The sequence below is a fragment of the Callorhinus ursinus genome, unplaced genomic scaffold (assembly GCF_003265705.2).
Source record: "Callorhinus ursinus isolate GAN/ISIS: 27379988/994484 unplaced genomic scaffold, GSC_fseal_2.0 scaffold66, whole genome shotgun sequence".
NCBI classification, from domain to species: Eukaryota; Metazoa; Chordata; class Mammalia; order Carnivora; family Otariidae; genus Callorhinus; species Callorhinus ursinus.
Window position 1 is genome coordinate 7,238,206 of NW_027397128.1, and position 23,292 is coordinate 7,261,497.

A 23,292-nucleotide genomic window follows, 5' to 3' on the forward strand; every position below is an offset into this window, starting at 1 on the left:
GGGTGCGGGTGCCCCTTCGGATCACTACATTTGTATCTTTGGGGCAAATACCTAGTAGTGTAATGGCTAGGTCGTAGGGTAGCTCTCATTTTTAACCTTTTGAGGAATCTCCATACTGTTTTCCAGAGTGGCTGCACCAGCTTGCATTCCCACCAGCAGTGTAAAAGGGTTCCCCTCTCTCTCCACATCCTTGCCAACATTTGTCGTTTCCTGACTGGTTAATTTTAGCCATTCTGACGGATGTGAGGTGGTTTTGATTTGTATTTCCCTGATGCCGATATATATTAACATGCTCAGATGCTCAACATCACTCGTCATCTGAGCATGTTAATATAAATAATACTATTTTTGACATTCACTTTTTCACTAAGCATTATTGCCGTGAGATCTATTCAAATTGTTGTATGTATCAATGGTTCATTTCTTCGGATTGTTGAGTAGCGTTCCATTGTGCCAGAGTTTGGTCAGCCGTTCACTCAGTGAAGGACTGTCAGGTTTCCAGTACTTTGTACTGTAAATAAAGCTGCTGTGAACATTTGTGTACAGGGTTTTGTATGAGTATAAATTTTCATTTCCTAGGGATAAATGCCCAAGAGGATGATGGTAAACATATGCTTTGTAAGAAACTGCCGAACTCTTTTCCCGTGTGTCTGTACCATTTTACATTCCTACAAGCAGTATATGAATGATCCAGTTTGTCTTTAGTATTCAGTATTATCATTGTTTTTTTTTTATTTTAATCATTCTTTAATCTCGTGGCTTTACTTTGCATTTCCCTAATAGCTGTTGATGTTAAACATCTTTTCTTATGCTTATGTGCCATCCATGTATTTCTTTGTTGAGGTGTCTGTTCATTTCTTTGCCCCAGTTTTAATTGTGCTGCTTTCTTTTTGTGTGTGTGCTGTTTTCTTATTAATGAGTTTTGAGGGTTCTTTATTTTAGGTGTTTGTTCTTTATTATAGGTATGATTTTTTAAAATTTGCATTTTTAAAAATAAAACCAAAGTTTATTGAAATATAGTTGACATAGTGTTATATTAGTTTCAGGTTTATAGCATAGTGAATCAACAATTCTATACGTTATGCTGTGCTCACCATGTAAGTGTAGTTACCACCTATCATCATAGAACATTATTAAAATATTATTGACTATAATCCCAGTGCTATATTTTTTATCCCCGTGACATTTATTTTATAACTGAGTGTTGGCAAGGATGTGGAGATAAAAGAACCCTCATGCACTATTAGTGGGAATGCAAACTGGTGCAGCCACTGTGGAAAACAGTAAGGAGGGTCCTCAAAAAGTTAAAAACAGAAATACCTTACAATCCAGTAATTCCACTGTTAGTTATTTACCCAAAGAAAATGAAAACACTAATTTGAAAAGATAGATGGACCCCTATGTTTATTGCAGCATTATTTGCATTAGCCAAGAGATGGAAGAGATAAACTAGATCAGGTAGGTGTATGATTTACAAAGATTTTCTCCCAGTCTGTGTCTTCTCAGCCCCTTGACAGTATCTTTGGAAGAACAGAAATGTTTAATTTTGATAAAAGTCCAATTTATCAATTTTTTTCTTTTATGGAGTGCACTTCTAGTATATCTCTAGGAAGTGTACTTAAACCCAGATCACAAAGGTTTTTTTTTTTCCTCTTACATATTTTTTTAAAAGTTTATAGTTTTAGGGGCGCCTGGGTGGCTCAGTCGTTAAGCGTCTGCCTTGGGCTCGGGTCATGATCCTGGGGTCCTGGGGTCGAGCCCCACATCGGGCTCCCTGCTCAGCGGGGAGCCTGCTTCTCTCTCTGCCTCTGCCTGCCACTCCCCCTGCTTGTGTTCCCTCTCTCGCTGTGTCTCTTTGTTAAATAAATAAATAAAATCTTTAAAAAAAAAGTTCATAGTTTTAGTGTTTCACATTTAAATCCATAATCCATTGTGAATTAATTTTTGTATATGGTATGAGGTTTTGGTTGAGGTTCATTTTGTTTTGCCTGTGGATGTCCAGTTGTTCCATTTCATTTGTTGGGAAGGCTATCCTTTCTCCATTGAACTGCTTTGAGCAGCTTTGTCAAGGATCAGTTGAGTGTGTGCGTCTATTTCTGGGTTTATTTTGTTACAGTGATCTATGTATCTATTCCTCTGCACAGTACCTACCATTATTGTAGCTATCTAGTAAGTCTTGTCATCAGGTAGAGTGATTCCTCTCATTTATTCTTTTTATAAATTGTTTTCTTATTCTTTTTGCCTTTCCACTTAAATTTCAGAAGCGTATTTATATCTACAGAAAAGTCTTGCCAGGATTTTGGTAAGAATTGAGGTAAATGTGTAGATCAGTTTTGGGGAAAATTGACATAGTTATTGATTCTGTCTTATTAGTACATATTGCTCTCCCATTCTTTTTAATGTGTTCCACAGCATAGATATATGTATCTTAATTTATTTAATTATCCCCCTGTTGGGTATTTAAAATATTTCTATAATGCTGGCTTGTGAACAGCTTTTCACGGTTTTTATATTTCATTGATATCATTGTGTACTTACAGGAGTATTTTTGTAGTAAATTTTGATCTTGTGTTCTAAAATTATGCTCTAATGATCTGTATACCTATTTATAGTGAAAAACAACAGTAGGGAGAATGCCTGTGTCCCTACAACCTCTACAACATCAGGAATTATCAGTGTTTTAAAAATCTTTGCCGATGAAATTATTTCTGTAAAATTCAAGTATATAACTTAAGCTAAATTTTTCTGTCTGAAAAAATTACATGCTCGTTTCAAAAAGAAACCATACATAATTGTATTAAGTGAAAAGGAAAATCTTCCTGTCTTTCTCCTTTTCCCATCCCATTCTCCAGGGCGGCCACTGTCGGGTTTGGAGTGAAGCATTATGGACCTTTTTCTATACATACCATATGCTTTTTCTTTTTTTGACAAAAGAGATCATATATTTACATTCCATTCTACAGTTTTTTTTTTCACTTGATAAGGTGTTACGGACAATTTTTCATTCATGTATGTGATCTTGTTTAAGTAAAATCTGTTCATAGGTGACTCAAAAAAGAGTTAAATGAATGTCATTATGAATGCTTCTGCAAAAAACATCTAGATTGGCTTTCCCCTTTAAAAAAAAAATACTGTGGGGGCGCCTGGGTGGCTGAGTCGGTTAAATGGCTGCCTTTGGCTCAGGTCATGGTCCCAGGGTCCTGGGATCGAGCCTGTCATCAGGTAGAGTGATTCCTCTCATTTTATTCCTGGGATTGAGTTAGTAGATAGTGATATAGCAACCTGGTATAAGGCAGCATCTCACTAAAAGTCTTGTACTTGTGATGAATGAGATAGTATATTATGCCAATAAGCAAATGTGCACCAGAATATATTAAGGCTACAACAAAGTCCACATTTAAAAGATACCATTGGGGAAAATAAAGGTTATTATTTATTAAAAGAGAAAGGGATGCCTGGCTGGCTCAGTTGCTTCAGCGACTTCCTCTGGCTCGGGTCATGATCCCAGGGTCCTGGGATCAGGCCCCACATCCAGCTCCCTGCTCAGCGGGGAGTCTCCTTCTCTCCCTCTGCAGAGCTCTGTGATCTCTCTCGCTTTCACTCTCTCTCAAATAAATGAATAAAATCTTGGGGAAAAAAAAAAAGAAAAAGGAGACACAGGAAAAAACGGGCCTTCTTTCAGCCCTGGAGTTTCTATAATGTATTTTCAAGGCACCTCTGTAGTACCAGGGGAAACCAAACAAAACCTTACCATGAGGGATACAAATCAGTGTTAACCTTCTCCATGTTTATTCTTTATAAGCCATTGTAGTTGGTATCATGTAGAGTTGGGCCAATAGTATAGGAAGAAAAACGGCCACATGGAGACTTAGTGGCCTAAATCTAATAAGTGATTGCTGTAACCTTCACGAAGGCAGGAATAATGTCTGTCTTACAGCCTTAGTGCTTAGGGTAATGTTTGGCACATAGTAGACACTCAGTAAATATCTGTTGAATGAACTAGTGGCCAAAGGTAGAGGTACAGTACCAGGAAGGAGTGGAGAGTGGTGCTCCAGAAGCCATGGGATTAGAGTTTTAAGGAATGAGACAGGGCCTCTAAGATCAAGTACGAAAAATGTTCACCGGATTTGGCAGTTAGCATGTTGTTGCTGTTGACTTGATGAGAAAAGTTAATGAAGTGTTCTTTAACAGAACAGTCTCTGACACATTGCTACTTTCTCTACACCCCTTAGTACTTTGTATAGTATTGAAATTATGTTTGTATGATCTTCATGAGCTCATGAAAGGCATCAAGGACAAGGACCTGTTTGTTCTGTTTTGTTTTTTAATTTTTACCTTTGTATCACCAGAGCCTGGCACTTTACTTGGCTCATAGTAAGCGCTTAAAAATGAAGAGTCAAGGCCTATTATGAATTTTACTCTATAGGAAAAGGTGTTTTGAAGTCGCTGTGTTGTTATTTTTCCAATGGTTGTAGAGATATGAGGTGACTGTGTTTAGCCAAGGCTGTATATGAATTTTTTTAAGTTGCTGAATGGAATGGTGGGTCATTTTGGAAAGAAAGAAGCATTTTCAGGTTCTTTTTTTTTTTAATTAAACATATAGTGTATTATTAATTTGAGGTAGAATTTAGTGATTCCTCAGTTGCATATAACACCCAGTGCTCATTCCATCACGTGCCCTCCTTAATGCCCATCACCCAGTTATCCCATCCCCCCACCCACCTCCCCTCCAGCAACCCTCAGTTTGTTTCCTGAGTTGAGAGTCTCTTATGGTTTGTCTCCCTCTCTCTCTGTTTTGGTCTTAGTTTTTCCTTCCCTTCCCCTACGTTCATCTGTTTTGTTTCTTAAATTCCATGTATGAGTGAAATCATATGGTATTTGTCTTTCTCTGACTTCTTTCACTTAGCATAATACCCTCTAGTTCCATCCCTGTTGTTGGAAATGGCAAGATTTCATTCTTTTTGATGGCTGAGTAATATTCCTGTGCGCACGCATGAGCACACACACATACCACCTCTTTTATCCCTTTATCTGTTGATGAACATCTGGGCTCTTTCCATTCTTTAGCTATTGAGGAAAGTGCCGCTATAAACATCGGGGTGCCTGTGCCCCTTGGATTCACTGTGTTTGTATCCTTTGGATAAATACCTAGTGCAATTCCTGGGTCGTTGGGTAGCTCTATTTTTAACTTTTTGAGGAATCTCCATACTGTTTTCCAGAGTGGCTGCATTTTCAGATTCTTCAGGGCTTTTTGTCAGATAGGTCCTGACTGTAAATCAGTGACATTTATTACCCCAGTTCCCTTCTGGATAGTTTCTAGCTTCTTGGGTTTCTAATCCAGATTCTGAGTGAGGTTCTGTCACTCTGGTTTGAAAGATCAGACCTCTTATCTTGGAAACCAAACATCATAATTTGCATTTGATCCCATTCTTCATGATGTAAAGAGCCTAGCTACAGTCTGAAAGGTTAGATTTACTTCTCTTTTTACCTTTTCTAGACCTGGTTTGAGATAAATATATGGGAATTGAGCAAGTTCAAGCTTAATGTCTTTGGGATCTGTGGACTATGTGTAGTTTCTTTAGGAATTAGCTGTGTGGATTTTTCTCCTCTCTTTCTCTTTAAATCTGGCACTGATTTTTTTTTTTAAAGCTTTCTTCTGCTACTGGGGTTTGATTTGATTTTTTTTTTTAATTTTAATGATTCACATTGGAACACATGCATATCCCCCTGCACCATTCACTGTCAAGGTAATACTTTATGCTTGTTTTGGCAGAGGACTCATTTTCTTTTCTTTTTTTTTTTCCCCACCAAAACTTCAGTATTTATAACATTACCTGGAATTCAGCATTGTTTAGATTTTTTCTTTTTTTTTTTTTTTTTTAAGATTTTATTTATTTATTTGAGAGAGAGAGAGAATGAGAGATAGAAAGCACGAGAGGGAAGAGGGTCAGAGGGAGAAGCAGACCCCCTGCTGAGCAGGAAGCCCGATGCGGGACTCGATCCCGGGACTCCAGGATCATGACCTGGGCCGAAGGCAGTCGCTTAACCAACTGAGCCACCCAGGCTCCCTAGATTTTTTCTTTTGATGAAAAATTTTGTACAGTGAAAGGCACAGATCTTAAGTGCACATTTGCTAAGTTTTGGCAAACACATCAGAGGACTCATTTTCTTAGGAGGAAGGTTATTTTTAGTATTGGTGGAAAGATTCTCAAAGGAAATATGAACTTAAGAGTGATCACAAACATCCTTCTCTCCTTGGTTGTGCAGGACTGCTCACCATCTTGACTGGTATTTTTCACTGAAACCTTTCAGATAGCAGTAATACTTGCTTTCCCTCTCTAACTAGAACCATGAAGCTTGTAACCTTTTCTCACATCATTAAAGAGGTAAATTAACTTAGAAACGACAAAAAATATTTTCTTGATTTGGGTGAGAAATCAGCTTTACCATATTTCCAAAAAATATTTTCTTGATTTGGGTGGGAAATCAGATACCTGGGAGGTTCAGTTGGTTAAGTGTCTGCCTTCGGCTCAGGTCATGATCCTGGGGTCTGGATCGAGTCCTGCATCGGGCTCCCTGCTCATGGGGGAGCCTGCTTCTCCCTCTCCCTCTGCTGCTCCCCCTGCTTGTGCTCTCTCTCTCTGTGTCAAATAAAATCTTAAAAAAAAAAAAAAGGAATTACCACTATTTAAGGACATTTGGATTTGAATTCTATGTGATTCTGTAGGTTACTGCCGATCCTTATTTGGAATGAGATGAAGTATAAATCTGTTGCCTTGACAAGGCATTTACAGTTGCATTGCTATGATTTAATAAGAAAAAAAAGCAAAGTATATTTGAAGAAATTATTTCTTTTTGTAAATGGGTAGCTTATTCTCCTGTAGGGTCCATTGATACTTCATAGATGGTCTTACTTTTCATATTCATTTTTGTGTTGTTTTGGAAATTACTCCTTCAAAAGTTAATTTTGGTTTTCCGTGTGGAAGTGATGAGGTTATAGACTCCTTTGAGAGTCTGAGGAAAACACCGTGGGTCTTCCACCCTGAAAACTATTACTACATACAAAATTTTGCTTACAGTTTCGGGACATTCATGGATCTCTTTCTCTCATTACCACCCCATTCAAGAATTCCTGGGATAAGAGAACATCTGGGTATCTTATCCCTTTTGGGGGGGGTGTACATTTGTTTATGTATTTATTGGAAGTGTTTTGACATACAATGTTATATTAGTTTCAGGTGTACATAGGGGTTCGACAGTTCTATACATTGTCCTGTGCTCACCGCAATAGGTGTAGTCACCATCTGTCAGTATACGGTATTACAATATTATTGACTATATTCCCTGTGCCGTACTTTTCATCTCTGTGACTTATTTCTTTTATAACTGGAAGTTTGTACCTCTTCATCCCCTTCACCTATTTCACCCATGCTCCCACCCACCTCCCCTCTGCCAACCATCAGTTCATTCTCTGAATTTTAAGAACCTGTTTGTTTTTTGTTTGCTTGTTCATTTGTTTTTTTTTTTTTAGGTTCCACATATAAGTGGCATTTGTCTTTCTCTGACTTATTTCATTTAGCGTTATTCCTTCTAGGTCTGTGTTGTCAAAAATGGCAAGATTTCATTCTTTTTAATGGCTGGGTAATTGTGCGCGTGTGGGGGTGCGCTGATATACATCTTTATCCATTCATCTCTTTTTTCTTTTAAGATTTTATTTATTTATTTATTTGAGAGAAAGAGCATGCACAGGGGCAGAGGGAGAGAGAGGGGGAGAAGTGGACTCTGCCGAGCAGGGAGCCTGATGCAGGGTTCCATCCCAGGACCCCGGGATCGTGACCTGAGCCGAAGGCAGAGGCTCAACCGACTGAGCCCCCCGGTGCCCCTATCCACTCATCTCTTGATGACACTTGGGTTGCTTCCATATCTTGGTTACTATAAATAATGCTGCAAGAATCATAGGGGTGCATGTATCTTTTCAAATTAGTGTTTTCATTTTGGGGGGGCAAATCTGGCATTTTACCCTTTTTTGGTCATGTTAACAGTGGTTTGCCAAATCCACCACCGTCTTTTATCAAAAGTACTTTGAAACTACTTTGCCTGTAGTAGAGTAACAGAGTTAAATAGCCGAACCCTCTGTAATGCTTGAGAGCACACACTGTTAAAAACTGAGGACACAAACACCTAGTAATCCAAACACATGAACAGGTGTAGCAGCTTATGTAAATAAGTGTGTCTTTTCAAATATATTCTGGGGTTATTATTAGCGGGTGTTTCTCTAGAGCTGTGTGTTGCAAAGAAAATGGGGAAGGAAGAGGTCCCATCTTCAAAATGGTTAAGAGAGAAAATTGTGCAAATGTAGAAACCGAACTTTTCCCTGTGTATAGATGAGAGCAGTGAGATGTTAAAGGGTTAGTTTAGGTTTAGGTTTCAGAACTGAAGTCGAGTAAGGTCTGAATTCTTCATTTATAGGCTGGAATTATAGCCACAAGGCAAGTCCCTGTAGGTAGAAGAGTCACTGTACCGGAAGAAGCTTGCTGTTGTATTGGCTCGATGATGAAGGAGGCCTGTAGACTATGTGCGGAGCCTGTTTGCCCTAGCATCACGCATCACTGTCAGCATAACTTCTGCAGTCTGTCTCCATCAGTATTTTGAGGACCAGCCAACCGGTGGCCCTAGGAGAGTAGAACTCTGGACACTTAAGCTGCAGGTCTAATTCAGGGATCACCTCCTCTGTGAAGCCTTTCCTAATTCCTTTTTCCCTCCTGCTTCCCAGAATTGGCCACTTCTTCCTCGGTGCCTCTGCTAAACTCTGTATGAATTTTTCCATTTCATCATATTACCCCATTTGTTTATAGTCTCTCTCACCAGATAAGACCATAAGCTTCGTGAGGATATGGTCTGTATCCTGCTCCTTTCTGCCTGGCACATAGAAGGTACTCAAAGATGTTTTAAGGATGCATGAGTGGGTGAATGACCAGTATATTAAAGAATATTAAAGTCCGGGATTAAACACTCACATGCCTTCAGGGTCCAGGCAAAAATGAGTTAAGCAGACGTGGTAGGGAGGGCGGTAGCCTGCAGAACACAGGCCTTATCTGAAAGGGGTGACTGCCCCTCAGCTCCAGCCGTTCAGTGCTCTTTGGGGGTGACGACTCTGTTGTTACCACATCTTTTTTAAGAGAAGCCAGACATTTGGGTTTTTATATGAAATTTCTCAGTTATGAAATGTTGTCAACTAAGGTTTTCCTAAAAAGTTTTTATTGAGGTAATTTACATACACAAAAAGTGTATATGTTATGGGTGTACAGCTCAGTCTGTCTTCACAGACTGAAGTGATTTTTTTATGTGGGCCAAACAAAACCGGCTTGACTTGCAAGCCACCGGTCTGCAGCTTGTGACAAAGACCGTGTGGGCAATGTGGGGAACTGTATAGTTAAGAATCACCTGGTAGGTAAAAGTGTCTCAAAGCGGTGTGCAGAATCTATCTGGATTATCATTCAAAGAAATCAAATGTAAAAGAACCTTTATGAAACAATTGGCGAATTTAAATGTTGACTGGCTATTCAATAGTATGAAAGAATTATTGTTAATTATTTCAGACGTAATATAGCTGGTTTGGTTTGATAGATAGACATAGATTCGATTTTTTTTAGAGCAGTTGAGGGAACAGTTGAGTGTAAGGTACAGAGTCCCCATATACCCCCCGCCTCCACACATGCACAGCCTCTCCCATTATCAGTATCCCCTCCCACGGTGGTACATTTGTTACATTTGATGAACCTGCATTGACACATCGTAATCACCCAAAGCCCATAGTTTACATGAGGGCTCCTTCTTGGTGTACATTCTGTGGATTTTGACAAATGTATAATGATCCGTATCTACCATCATAATATCATATGTAGTTATTTTTGAGAAGGGTCCTCAGAGACACATACGTTTTAAAACAATTTATGGGTGAAATAAATGAATTAATGCTGGAACTGGCTTCAGAATAATTTGGGAGGAGTGTAAAAGTTGAGGTGTAAGTGAAACAGGATTGACCGTGTATTGACAATCATTGAAGCTAGGTAATGGGTACATGGAAGTTCATCATATTAATGTCTCTGTTTTTGTATGCGCTTGAACTTCTCCACCTGCAAAAGTAGAGCAAGAGTCCACGATAAAGCTGGGGCACGGTTTTTCAGGTCTAGGATAACAGGGACACTACTGCTGGTGACAGACATAAATTTCTGGAACTGAAGTCTGCAAAAGTCATGGCCTTTTTCTTTGTTCTTTTGTAGGGCCTGAAAGTCAGTATACTAAGACTGCTCAGGAGATCGTAAATGTGTGTTACCAGACACTGACTGAGGTGGGTGGTAAAGAGGAGGTCTCCTTGGGGTGTAGCAATTCTGGAATACCTTTGTTCCCTTGGGGGGGGAGGTCTTCCCCACCTGTCTGATTTTCATTTGTAACCTCCTACCCCACATCCCTCATTTCCTTTCCTGCTTTATTTTCCTACTTGGTGCTAAATGTTTTTAACAAACTATGTGATTATTTACTTTAGTTATCCTGTGACCTGTCAGTAGAAGCAGCTCCATGAAGACAAGGATTTTTGTCTGCTTTGTTTACTTTTATTTTGTTTTATTTATTAAGTAGGCTCCACACCCAACGTGGGGCTCGGACTCAACCCTGAGATCAAGAGTCGGATGCTCGACCGACTGAGCCAGCCAGGCATCTTCAGTGCCTAAAACATATGTTCAGTGAATTCACTAATTTTCTTTATTTCTTAGTATGATGAGCATTTGACTCAACTTGAGAAGGACATTTGTACAGCTAAGGAAGCAGCTTTGGAGGAAGCAGAATTAGAAAGCTTGGACCCAATGACCCCAGGGCCTTACACACCCCAGGTGAGTCTGGAGACTAGGAACTGCCTCTTAGAGTTTTCTTATTGGTTTGGGAAATTGGGAGCATGTTAACAGATATATTTACTGAGATACCCTTCTTCTCTGTCCTTCCTCTTCATATGCCTTTCGTGTGCTTTCTTGTCTTCTCAAAGGCTAAGGTGAGTGAGGGCCATGGGTCTTGGTGGCCTTGTTGAATCCAGAAGAAGCAGGTGTGGGATGAATGAGTGGGGTGGGGTCTTAGTTGTTGACACAATATTTAGGAATACCAGATGCCTGACTGCTGTGGCCACAGGTATCCTCTTGGGTCTCTGGAGTTCCTTTGCCCATGAATTGGGGTTCTAGGATATCCCTAGAGGATAGAATTCTCAGTTACAGACATTGGCCACATTGTTCCTGTGCCTCATAAATGCCCGATTACTCATTCCCTCGGATGTATCTCACTTAGCTCAGATGTCACCCATTTTCCTGGATTGACTCCCTCTCCTTGTAAATGAGGACAGGTAACATTTCTAATGTTCTTAAAGTTACATGTCACAAGAGTAGGGAGCAAGATTAATAAGAAATGTTTAGTCTTTCTGTTTTTGTCCCTTGAATATATGCGAATTAAGCGTATGTTTCCATATTTGAAGACTAGGACTTATCAGAATATAGCTGGCGCTTGGTTTCTGTATCGAAGGCACTATGGTAAAGTGGGAAGTACGTGAATTTTGGCAATAAAACCGGCCTGGGTTTGAATCTTAGCTCTGCTCTTATCTAGCTTTGTGAACTTGGGAAGTTAGCTTAAGCCCTCTCAGTCTCCTTTTCTCTAAAATGTACTTTTCGAAATTATTAAAAACATTCAGTGAGTTAATTTGGCTGGCACATAGGAGACATTCAGTAAATGTTTCCTTGTCTGTATGAAAATTGTCTACAAAGTTCTCAGACCTCCTTTCAAGTTTAACCAAATATTTTAATGCAAAATTCTCCCGATTCCCACTGGAAAACTTTTTTTCATTCTACTCTGAACTGATAACTGCAACCTGTATGATCTCTGTTGGATTATCGCTGTTTGTATTTCATGCACTCTCCCTATCTATCTTTTACTCTCTCTCACCCCAAAACCTAGGTTACTGAGGGGCCAAGTATAAAGAGCCCTAAGATACTACTTCCAGGCCCAGAACAAGGAAAGGCTCTTGGAGTGTGTGGGCAGATTGGGTCCAGGGGGCTTGGGTGAGTGATGTTACCCAGGAAGGCCCTTTTTGCTTATAGGCCCACAGCTCCCACAAGGCCCTTTCTGGTAAGTTAAAGCCTGGGTTTTAGCCATCATTCCTCAAAAGAGTCTAGCCACTGAGCAGCGCATGATAGCATAAACCTAGTCATTTGGTGAGTCAAAGCCTTAGACCCAAGGGTTATCTTCCTTTCTTTCCTGCCCCTCCCACACTGTCTCAGGTGGCTGAGGGAAGCCTGGCAACCGTTCTCCCTTCTGAGCAGTAGCTGTTGTTCGGTACAGTGAGAGGGTCCCCTATGAAGAGTAGGGTGTAGATAGCGCCTCTTCATTATTCCAGTTCACCCTCTCATCACTGCCTTCACTCATATGTCATATGTACACATTGTAAAGTGGTGAGCCCCATGTATTTTCTCTTAACCTGAGGAGGATGCACCTGAGTGATTGTCCTTACTCATTGCTACTTTCCAACCCAATGTTACTAAAGAGGGTTTGTGTAGGTTTAAGCTACCTTAATTCTGGTTGTATGGAAACAAAACAGTAATCATACTTTACTTCCAGCCCTAAATGGTGGCAGTCAAAAATGTATTTTCACTCAGCTGTTTCCACCTAGCTTGAATTACATCATACACATTCAGCTTCACACTTTATCTAAAATTGCTCACTTGCAGGTTCCCACTAGCCCCTCATTTCCTGATTTTCTCTTCTTCTGTACAACCATTAGTTTACCTACTCTGTAATGCTTTAAGTTCTGTGTTGCCTCTTTCTCCAAAACCCTCTTCAATCATCCTTCCTTGTTTGCTTTAAAAAAAAAAAACCCACAAAGTAACACATATGTGGGGTTTTTTGTTGATAAAAGCAACGTATTCATCGGGAAATATGAAGGAGAAATAAGTTACCTAGAGTTAAGTCTACCATTCCGAAAGAACCAGCCGCTGTGAACATTTTGGTGTGTTTCTTTCAAATCTTTGGGTGGGTGTGTGTGTGTGTGTGCGTGCGCGCGCGTGCACCCATGTGCACACCAGGGTCTGTAGACCCTTTTAAAGTGAAATTGGTCAAATATGGTTTTGTGTCTTACTGTTTTCACTTCACATTTTGTTATGAACATTTTATCTCATTAGTCTTTGAAAACATGATTTTTAAATAGCTACATAATATTTCTACCCTCCTAGTTTTAGAAAACGCTTTCCTACTTCTTCTAGCCTGTTCTTTATCAGTTCCTCCTGCCCTCCTGTCACTGAAAAGTCCATTTGCTAAATCCCTCATCTCTTCAGGAGAGGGAAGAGGGAAGGGATCTATAATTTATTGAATTATAAATTACCTTCATTCTCCCAATAACCTTGGGAGGCAGACATTGTTATCCATGTTTTATAATTGAGGGAACCAAGGCTTAGAGTGATTAAATACTTTGTTAAAGTTACTCATCTAGCAAGTGGTGGAGCCAGGACTCAAACCCAAGGCATTTTGTTCCAAAACCCATGGTTTTTTTTTTTGTTTTTTGTTTTTTTTTACCACGCCATTTTGCCTCAGCATCCTCTGATGAGCTCATAGACTGTTAACTCACTACATGCTCTTGTTGGAATTGGAATTCCTTTATGCGACTTCCTATTAGACATCTCTAAACCAAACAGTCAGAATTGCGCAGGTATGAAGCCTTAGGCCTGTCAACAATAAGACAAGGCTTAGAAGACACTAGGTTATTGACCAGAAAGACTGTCAGGACATAGAATTGTCCACAGCTTTGATGCTTTTCTGCTTCAGGCTTCTGATCGTGTACATCAGATGCCTTTCTGCTAGAATGAGCAAGCATTTGTAGGATTCCCAAAAACCTGTCCATAAAGCTGTGTCAAACTGTTTCTCTTTAAATGGATGGCTCTGCATGACCTTTTTCTGCAGTGAATGCTCTAAAGGGCAGTTCTGGATTTCTTACTCCCTTTCCTAAATAGAAGCTAAGTTGTACATTTGTGCCACAGCCTCCTGATTTGTATGACACCAACACATCCCTCAGTATGTCTCGAGACGCCTCTGTATTTCAAGATGAGAGCAATATGTCTGTCCTGGATATTCCCACTGCCACTCCAGAAAAGCAGGTGACACAGGTAGGATGTTCTTTTTCTCTTTGTGGCATTGGTAATATGCTTTGGTGTGGGGAGTGGGGGAGTGATAGTGGTGATATGTGACATGTATCATGGATGATTGGGCCCCTTTGGCCTTGGGCATGAAGGCTTAGAAGTGGGATTTCAAAGTGGGCCGGCGGCAGGTCACATGACTGGCATTGTCTTCTGTCTGTCCCCATGGGCAGAGTCAGGCACAACAGCACCTCAGGGAAGGCACAAGTGTGAAAAGTGTATGAGGCGTCAGAGCAACCTCCCAGGTGGCTAGAAAGACCAACTGCATTCAGAGACAGAGTTCAAAACAATTGGCCCTGCTACTGTACTGTATGTATGCTGTAATCTAAATTAAAATTATTTATGAAATTAAATTTTAAAAATTGGCCTGTTCTAGAGGTGTCCGAAGATGCTCCTGATCTGAAGCCAAAAACCCTATCAGATGCTCTCAGTCAGGCTTCCACTGGAGAGTACAAAACCCAGGAGAGTTTTTCTATCCCAAAGAGTCCTAACAGAAGCTAAGGAAAGCTTGGGTTAGGAAGGAAGAGTTTCCTTGTGATGATACAGCAAGAGCAGACCCAAGGACCTTCCTATTCTTCGGGTTTTTGGTTTTTTGGTTGGTTGGTTTTGTTTTGTTTTTTTTTTGAAACTCTACCAGTGATTTCCAAAGAATGAATGGGAAAAAGCACACATGCCTTGAGCTGTGTAAACAGCCCCCACTAGCTGTGGGGTTGGCTGGGATATCAGGGAGGAGCATCCGCCCTGGGTAAGAGCCCATGGTTAACTCCTCCTACAGGCACGTCCCTCAATGATGTGCTATTTGTCTTCCTTACTCAGATGCACCAGGGCCGAGGTAGGCTGGGCGAGGAAGACTCTGATGTAGATATTGAAGGGTATGATGATGAGGAGGAGGAGGATGGGAAACCTAAGACTCCAGCCCCAGTGAGTATGCTTACAGAAAGCTTATGGTTCCGTTATACCCTTCTGTGATAGGAGCCCCGCTAGTACAGGGCAGGCCAAATCCCAAGGTGATATCAGAGAGTCCATAGTGAGGCCCAATCAGACTTTAATCCTTGGAAAATTAGCTAAACGAATTCATCCACCACAGTTACTTAACTTCTTGTGAGGCAGCAAGGGGGGTGCTGGTGGTGGCTTCTGGTCTCTTACTTGGTCAGTTGATGGGACTTTGACCCCAACCGGTCTCATTCAGGAAGGCGAAGATGCAGATGGTGATCTGGCAGATGAAGAGGAAGGAACTGTGCAACAGCCTCAAGCCAGCGTCCTGTATGAGGATTTGCTTATGTCTGAAGGAGAAGATGATGAAGAAGATGCCGGGAGTGATGAAGAAGGAGACAATCCTTTCTCTGGTAAGTCTCGTTCCTTGGCTTCTATTCTAGGTAGCTCACCATAGCACCCTGAGGACTGGATAGGAAACTCTTGGCCACATATGCTATTTCCAGAAGCTGCTCTTTTCTTTCTTTCTTTCTTTCTTTTTTTTTTTTTTTTTTAAGATTGTATTTATTCATTTGACGCTTGACAGAGAGAGACACAGCGAGAGAGGGAACACAAGCAGGGGGAGTGGGAGAGGGAGAAGCACGCTTCCCGCCGAGCAGGGAGCCCGCTGCGGGGCTCGATCCCAGCACCCTGGGATCATGACCTGAGCCGAAGGCAGACCCAGGTGTCGCGAAGCTGCTCTTTTCTTGAAGTCTCATTAATAGACTCAGAGTACTGAGCACTCACAGGATGATGACATTCATTAGCCTTCGAGGAGGTGAAGACATAGAACACGGAAGTGCAGAAGATGACCGTGGGGCCATGGGAGAGGCAGTGCCTAAGCAGCATCTTTGATTTGAGTATTAGATCAAGATGAGAAAGAGGTCTTGTATTTGTAATAGGGAAGGGGGAGAAATAAGGAAATAAGATCGTGCTTTACTCAGCCATAAGAAAGACTGAGATCTTGCCATTTGTGACAACATGGATGGACCTAGCGGGTATAACGCTAAGTAAAATAAGTCAGCCAGAGAAAGACAAAATACTAAGATTTCACTCACATGCGGGGTCTAAACACCCAACCAACCAACCAAAGCAGAAACAGACCCCTAAGTACAGAGAACAAACTGATGGGTGCCAGAGTGCAGTGGGGTGGGGGGATGGGCAAATGGGTGTGAAGTGGGGAGGGAGATCCGGGCTTCTGGTTACGGAATGAATAAGTCACGGGAATGAAAAGCACAGCATATGGAATAGAGTCAATGATATTGTAATACTATTGCACGTTGACAGATGGTCGCTACACTTGCAGTGAGCATAGCATACCGTATGTATTGCCAAATCACTGTGTTGTAATCCTGAAACTAATAGAACAGTGTATGTCAACTATACTTCAATTTAAAGAAAAAAGATCCTACTTAGTTTATTTTGTCAATTAATGGCAATGGCAGGGAAAAAGTACAGGCGATGATAGAGGGGGGAAAAAACAAGACTGGACTGAGACGAGAAAAGGAAGTGGTTATTTGGGTTCTGTTTCCAAACTGTGGTCTTGCCGACGTTGGCCCGAGGCCCGCCTCCGAGGTGAGGAGTCCAGGCAGGGTGCCTGTGTCGATGGAGGGCAGGAACTGGTTTGGGAAGACCAAGCCCAAGGCGGTACTTCTGTCCAGCTTACCTCGGGATCGTCTTCTTTTCACAGCTATCCAGCTGAGTGAAAGTGGGAGCGACTCTGATGTGGGATCTGGTGGGCTAAGACCCAAACAGCCCCGCATGCTTCAGGAGAACACGAGGATGGGCCTGGAAAATGAAGAAAGCATGATGTCCTATGAGGGAGACGGTGGGGAGGCTTCTCATGGTTTGGAGGATAGCAACATCAGGTAATCGGCAGCGGCGCGCTACAGGGCTATGGCGTCAGTGCCCAGCTGCGGTGGCACAGGGTCCGGCGTCAGATTACTTTCATCCATCAAACATTTCCAGAGCACCCTCTAGGGCCAGGCACTGTGCTCGGCCCTTGGGGAGACACAGAGAAGCAAGCCATATCCTGCCCTGGAGGAGCTCACAGTCTAGTGGAAGAGGCTGATAACAAACAAGATCCTTACAAATAACAGCGTGATAAGTACAAAGTGCCCAGTCACCACTGAGGAGGGAGTGTCTCGCTCTGCCTGGAGTGATCAGGGAAAGCTTTGCAGACAAGGGAACATTCGAACTGGACCTGGCAGTAAGGCTGACCAGGAGTCGGCTAAGTAGGAAAGTGGCAGGAGGTGAGGAGACCCTTAGAGATGGAACAGTAGGTTTAGAGGCACAGAAATATACCAAAGGATGTTCCAGGGTGAAGAGAGGTTGTGGGGAGGTGTGGCTCCAGAAGCAGCAAGGGATTATTATTGTAGAGGACCTTACGTGGCATGTTAAGACATTTGGAGTTTGGGTAATGGGAATCATCACTCCAAGGAAAAGGAAGTAACATCGGATTTTTGTGTTAAATAACTCCAGGGCAATGATAAGGATTTCAGCTGGGATCTGTTAGAAATGGGGGGAAGGAAGGGACATATTTAAGAGCTGTTAGAGGAAAGATCAGTTGGACTTAGGAGGTGGGGAGATCAGATATAAAATGAATGGGAATGTCGCTGAGATAGGTAAGTGGAAAGAACAGGTATTCGATGAGGCAGGAAAGGAAAAATGCATTTGTTTTTGGACGGATTAGATTTAAAGTACATCGGATACATCTAGCCAGAGGTGTCCAGCAAGCAGTTAGAGTCTTTATGTACTCATTAGGCAAATACTTATCACAAGTTCAAAAGCAACTAGGATGTGGTCCCTTCCATCAAGGAGTTCAGTCTGGTGGGAAACCTAGAACAGGTTAAGAGACGATCATGGTGTGACATGGAAAGTGCTGTGATAGGCAACCGCAGGGTTTTTCTGGGACTTGGGTAGGAGTGGGGTAGGGGAGCTGCTTAGAGAAGGAAACCGAGCTCACTCAGACGAGGAATTAGCTAGACGAAGAAGAAAGCAAAGGGCACTTCAGAGAGCAAGAACAGCGTATGAGGAAACAGTTCTAGAGCATGCAAGCAGCTTGGTGTGGCCGGAGCTTTTGATCCATGATCCGTGTGATAGAGACGATTTACACAGGTAGGTAAGGACCAAATCATGAGGGCCTGAAAGTTCGGGGTAAACATTGAATGAGAGATACGAGCAGATCTACATTTTGTAAAGAGTGCTCTGTACCCCAAAAGAAATGCACATGGCCAGTAAATATATGAAAAATAATTTCCCTAAGCATCAAAGGAAGGCAATAAAACGACGAAATGCAGTATTTTACGTATAAGATTGCCAAAGACTAAAATGAATGCTAATGCCCGGAGGTGGGGAGCTGTGAGGAAAAAGACATTCTCCAATGACTGCTGGTAATGTGAAATGATAAAAATGGGGTGGGTGGGAGAGAGGTACAGCAGTTTATCATTATAAACCAAAAACTTAAAAAACGGGAATCCCCCTTGACCCCCAGAACTCCATGTGTAGGCAATCGTTCTGTGGCAGTAATAAAACACCTTCATCAAGACGTTTGTACGGGAGTTTAATCACGATATTGTTTTTCATAGCGGGAGTGTTGGAGACAGCTTCAGTGTGCCAGTGAGAGACGGTTATAGCAAGCGTGTGGCAGCCATGTAGTGGAGTACCAGACAGCAATCAAAAGGATGCTATAGATGTATGTTTTTTGACATGGAAAGATGTTCATTACAATCATAGTGAAAACAGCAGGTTCCTGAAGAGTGTAGAGTATTCCAACTTTGTAAAACTAAAAAATGTTTAAGCATCTAAGTTAAGTGCATAGGAGAAAAATTGGGAATGTCCTATACCAAGAGATTATTTCTGGGTGGTGGAGTTATTGGTAATTTCTTTCCTTTTTTTTTCTTCCCTCCTGGCATATATTTTATTTTTTTAAAAAACCAGTGGACACGCATGGCTTGTGTGGTTTTTTTAGTTTTTTGTTTAAGAATAAACAAACAATAAAGAGCATGGTGGCAGAAGCGTGAAGATGAATTGGAGGGGAGAGCAAGATGGAGGCACGAAGACTGATTTCAGCAGTGCAGGCCAGAGCGAGCAGAGGACTAAGCTAAGGCAAGCAGAGTAGAGATGGGAAGGAGGAGGGGACAGAGACAAGATCTGCTGAGGAAGTAGAGTCTTCAGGACCATTGACTGATGGGATCTGTGGAGGAGTGAAGCTGTAAGCGGGAGATGAAACCCGAGGCTGCCCGAGCGCTTAACGGTCGTGGCCGCTAACAGTATGGTGGCAGGCGTAGGGGAGTGTCTTCCATTCGGGTTCTTGTGACTATGAAGCTGGCAGGCTGATGTTTTGAACAGGATCATTTTTCTCTCGGGGACCTATATAGAACAGTCCAGAACAAGTCATTCTAGCGCCCAGGGGCAGTGAGATGGGCTGATCCCTCGGTGGCACTGAGAACGGGACTGGTTGGCTAGAGGATGGTGCCCGAGCTTGAGAGATGACCTGTTTCTCTTCTCAGTTATGGGAGCTATGAGGAACCTGATCCCAAGTCAAACACCCAGGACACGAGCTTCAGCAGCATCGGTGGGTATGAGGTATCGGAGGAGGAAGAAGATGAGGAGGAAGAGCAGCGCTCTGGGCCGAGCGTACTAAGCCAGGTCCACCTGTCAGAGGATGAGGAGGACAGTGAGGATTTCCACTCCATTGCTGGGGACAGTGACTTGGACTCTGATGAATGAGGCTTCCTTTGGGCCTCCCTGGTTAGCCTTCCCTGTTCTCCAGCCTAGGTGGCTCACCTTCCCTAATTTGTTCATAATTGTATAGTGTCTGATTGCAAAATCACTAGATTGACTAACACCTTAGCCTTTAAGAAGTTGTATATAGATGCTAATAAATCACCTCTCCTGATCTTCCTGGGACAGTGTCACACTTTGATTTAAAAACAAGCAACCCCTTTTCCCCTTCCACTAACAAAAGTGCCCTCCTTTAGCTCCACTTAACTGCCCTTGGTATCACTTCTCCCTCAGGAAGGAGGAGAAATGATGAAAGGACTGACGATTTTCCGTCCTCTTTGTGTATTAGACGTTCTCCAAGCATGGTATCATTTCAGTTTTCTGATTTGCAGGCTGGAACAGGTGGCAGCCCCTTGCTGGGCTAGAGAACTGGGTCCTGGTCGACTCTGTGCCCCAGGAAACACACAAACCTATTGGATCAACTGCCCACTACCTTATTATTTTTTTGATTATACAATGCCTTGTCCCTAAGTGGATTTTTGAGGCAAATGACTGTCAATCTTTGAAACAGCCTATACGTCAGAAATGATAATGTTGCCATGTGAATGTGTTCTGTGCCCCCTCATTCCCAGAGGACAGGGTAGGAAAATAATAAGGTCTTTGGGCAAAGGCTGTGTGTCGTCTTGTGTTTCTTTTCATGCCTAGGATACGGGTCTGTGCATAGTAGGTACTCAGTGAATGTTCCTACAATCATAACATCCTCGAAAGACTGGTTTTTGACCGTCTGCTCGGCGATAAGCACTCTGTCAGATCCTTGGAATGCAAAGGCAAATAAATAAGACACATTGCTTTTACCTAAAGAGCTCGTCCTCAAGTTGGGGGAGCTGGGAGTGGAACTCAAAACTCGTTTCTTAAATACATTATGATGGTGCTGTGAGCTAAGTGCAGTGAAGAAGCTAGATGTAAAGCAGAGGGGAAAACAGAGGCGTGATCATGTACAAAAAAGTCAGGGAAGTCTTCCTAGAAGTAATTTATAAGCTGACTGTTGAAAAACGAGTAGGAGCTTCCAAGATGGAAAACTCCAGGCAGTGTGTAACCTGCCATCTCTACTAGAGATAGCAGAGTGTGTTCCCAACTTGTTCGTTCGTTTGTGCCTGCCTGCCTGCCTGCCTGCCTGCCTGCCTTGTTCCAGAAAGGATTGGAGGTGGTTTGTGCTCCAGTCCTTCAATGCTGGAGTGGCTAGAGATGAGACTGAAAGACTGGCAGGAAGTATGCCTTGGTGCTAACAGGTGTGAACTGTATATTATAGGAAATGAGGAGCGCTAGTAGAATGATCGCATCAGATTTGTGTTTTAGAAGTTTTCTGTATGTTGACTGAAAGAAATTGAAGAATCCTATGTAACAGACAAGTTTGACCCCACTTTTGTAAAAGACAAAACCGCGTGTGTATATTTATGTGTATATGCTTGTATATGCAGAGGAAAAGGTCTGAAAGGATATATGCTGAATTGTTCACAGCAATAACCTCTGGGGAATGGGATCGGAGGGGAGGGGGCTATGTGGTTGTGTGTATACTGGGAGTGTATTGTGCTTTTATTTCTGTATCGTTTGAATGTTTTTTTACAAGTATGTACTATTTTTGTAATAAAATTTTTTTTAAAAATACGCAGCAGTAGCGTGGAAAATGGCTGGGAGGGGAGCAAATCTAGTTCAAGTAAGGGGTAATGGGGCCCAGTCCAGGGCTGTGGCATTAAGATGGGGAGGAGGGGCACGAATTTGAGAGATCTTCAGGGGGTAGAATCAACAGGCCTTGATGACCGATCGGCGTTCAGAGGTGGAAAAGGAGGAATGGAATGGAAGGTGGCTTTCAGAATTTTGGTTTGGGAGATTGGGCGGGTACGTGGTATTCATTCATTTGTTCATTCAACATTTATCAAGCCCCCTGCTTTTATCAAGCAGTCTGCTGGATGCTGATATAAAAGTAAGATCTAGTTTCTGATCGCAGGGAACTTTAAGGGCTAGAATGAGAGACACGTAAATAAGTTGAATAAAACGTGATCATTGCAATAAATACTTCATGGGGGTCTGTGGTGAGAGGGAGTTACCAACTCTGCTTATGGAGTAAGGACGGGAAGGTTTCACAGGGGTGACCTTTGAGATGGATCATGAAAAGTAGGTAGGAGTTTACTGGACGGGGGAGGGGAGGGAGGAGGGCATTCTTGGCAGAGGGCATGAAATTACATGGCCCGTTTGTGGAACGAGCAGTTCTGGATGGGTGGAATAGAGGGAACATAACGTAGGATGGTGATGACCATGTTCAGGAACAAATGCTCGTTTTAGATTGTGCTGGCTGCACTTCGAGAACGGACGGACTGGGGGGAGAGGGTGATGCCAGAAGAGAGGATGGAGACTCAAGCTGCCCGAGGTGTGGGCAGTAGGGACATGATTAGAGGTACGCTTTGGTGACTGACTGGATGATGGAAGATGGAAGAGTGGACCCTAGGTTTCTGACTTAGGTGACCGGGTCAGTGGTGATGCTGTTCACAGGCTGTTCGTGGAAGGTAGGAGAAAGAGCTACATTTGCTTGGAAGCATGGAAATCGAAAGGATGATAGGTGGAAAGCCTAGGATTCGTGCAACCTCGGGAGCAGGTGAGATCACCCGGGAAACGTGTAGTCCGAAGAGCAAGGAGGACAGAATCCTGGTGAAGACGGATATTTGAGGGTGGCCAGAAATAGAAGCAAAACCGGAAGAGTGGTATTTTCTCAAACCAAAGAAGGAGTTTTAAGACCAACAACCACAGCAAAAAATACAACATGGATGCCACGGAGAGGTAAAGTAAAAGGAAGCCTGAGCGAGAGAGCACCTAGGAGGTCCCTGGTGACCTTAGCCAGCAGAAGCAGTTGTAGAGTAGTGAGACTGGAAGCCAGCCCGCAGCAGGGTCCAAGGAGCAGATGGAAGAGGAGGAAGGTGACCACAGAGATCACCGACTACTCTCGAGAAGCGAGGCTGTGAGGCGTAAAAGGGGGAGAGTCGTAAAAGGGAAGATAAGTAACCATGCTTACGTGAGCTTAGGGGAGAAAGCAAGACAGAAAGAGGAATGGGATAAAAAAAACAAAAACTGCCAGAGAGGATAACTGTGCGGAAGCCCTGTGTGGGAACAGGTGGGAATGTCAGGTAGCATAGCTGGCGTGCACGCCGGCAGGAGACGTCCTTTCCCCCCGGCCCCCGAGACCCCAAAAGGATGGATGTAGTCCAAGATGAGTGTGTAGACCAGGGAGTGGGGAGCTGCAAGAGTTCCCGCTTCACAGCTTCAGTTCCGTCTGGGAAAGAGGGAAGAAGATCCTTGCGAGAAAAGTGAAAATGGGGGTGGGGGT

At 42.6% G+C, this 23,292-nt stretch overlaps 1 protein-coding gene across 11 annotated transcripts in view; it reads left to right on the forward strand.

Annotated features, from left to right (window-relative positions):
* TAF1 (TATA-box binding protein associated factor 1) overlaps positions 1 to 21,581 on the forward strand; it is a 72,391-nt gene extending 50,810 nt beyond the window's left edge. For 4 of the 11 annotated variants that reach the window (XM_073885873.1, XM_025853142.2, XM_073885875.1 and 1 more), the window contains 7 exons: positions 10,284 to 10,351; positions 10,773 to 10,889; positions 14,064 to 14,189; positions 15,036 to 15,140; positions 15,409 to 15,565; positions 16,882 to 17,059; positions 19,703 to 21,581. In XM_073885873.1, coding sequence (XP_073741974.1) covers positions 10,284 to 10,351; positions 10,773 to 10,889; positions 14,064 to 14,189; positions 15,036 to 15,140; positions 15,409 to 15,565; positions 16,882 to 17,059; positions 19,703 to 19,922 — 971 coding nt within the window. In that variant the 3' untranslated portion in view covers positions 19,923 to 21,581. Of the gene's footprint in view, positions 1 to 10,283; positions 10,352 to 10,772; positions 10,890 to 14,063; positions 14,190 to 14,392; positions 14,829 to 15,035; positions 15,141 to 15,408; positions 15,566 to 16,881; positions 17,060 to 18,778; positions 18,886 to 19,130; positions 19,299 to 19,702 lie in introns of those variants that run through there. The other 7 variants (XM_025853269.2, XM_025853336.2, XR_012376134.1 and 4 more) reach the window with 6 other exon arrangements.
* The last annotated feature ends 1,711 nt before the right edge of the window (positions 21,582 to 23,292 follow it).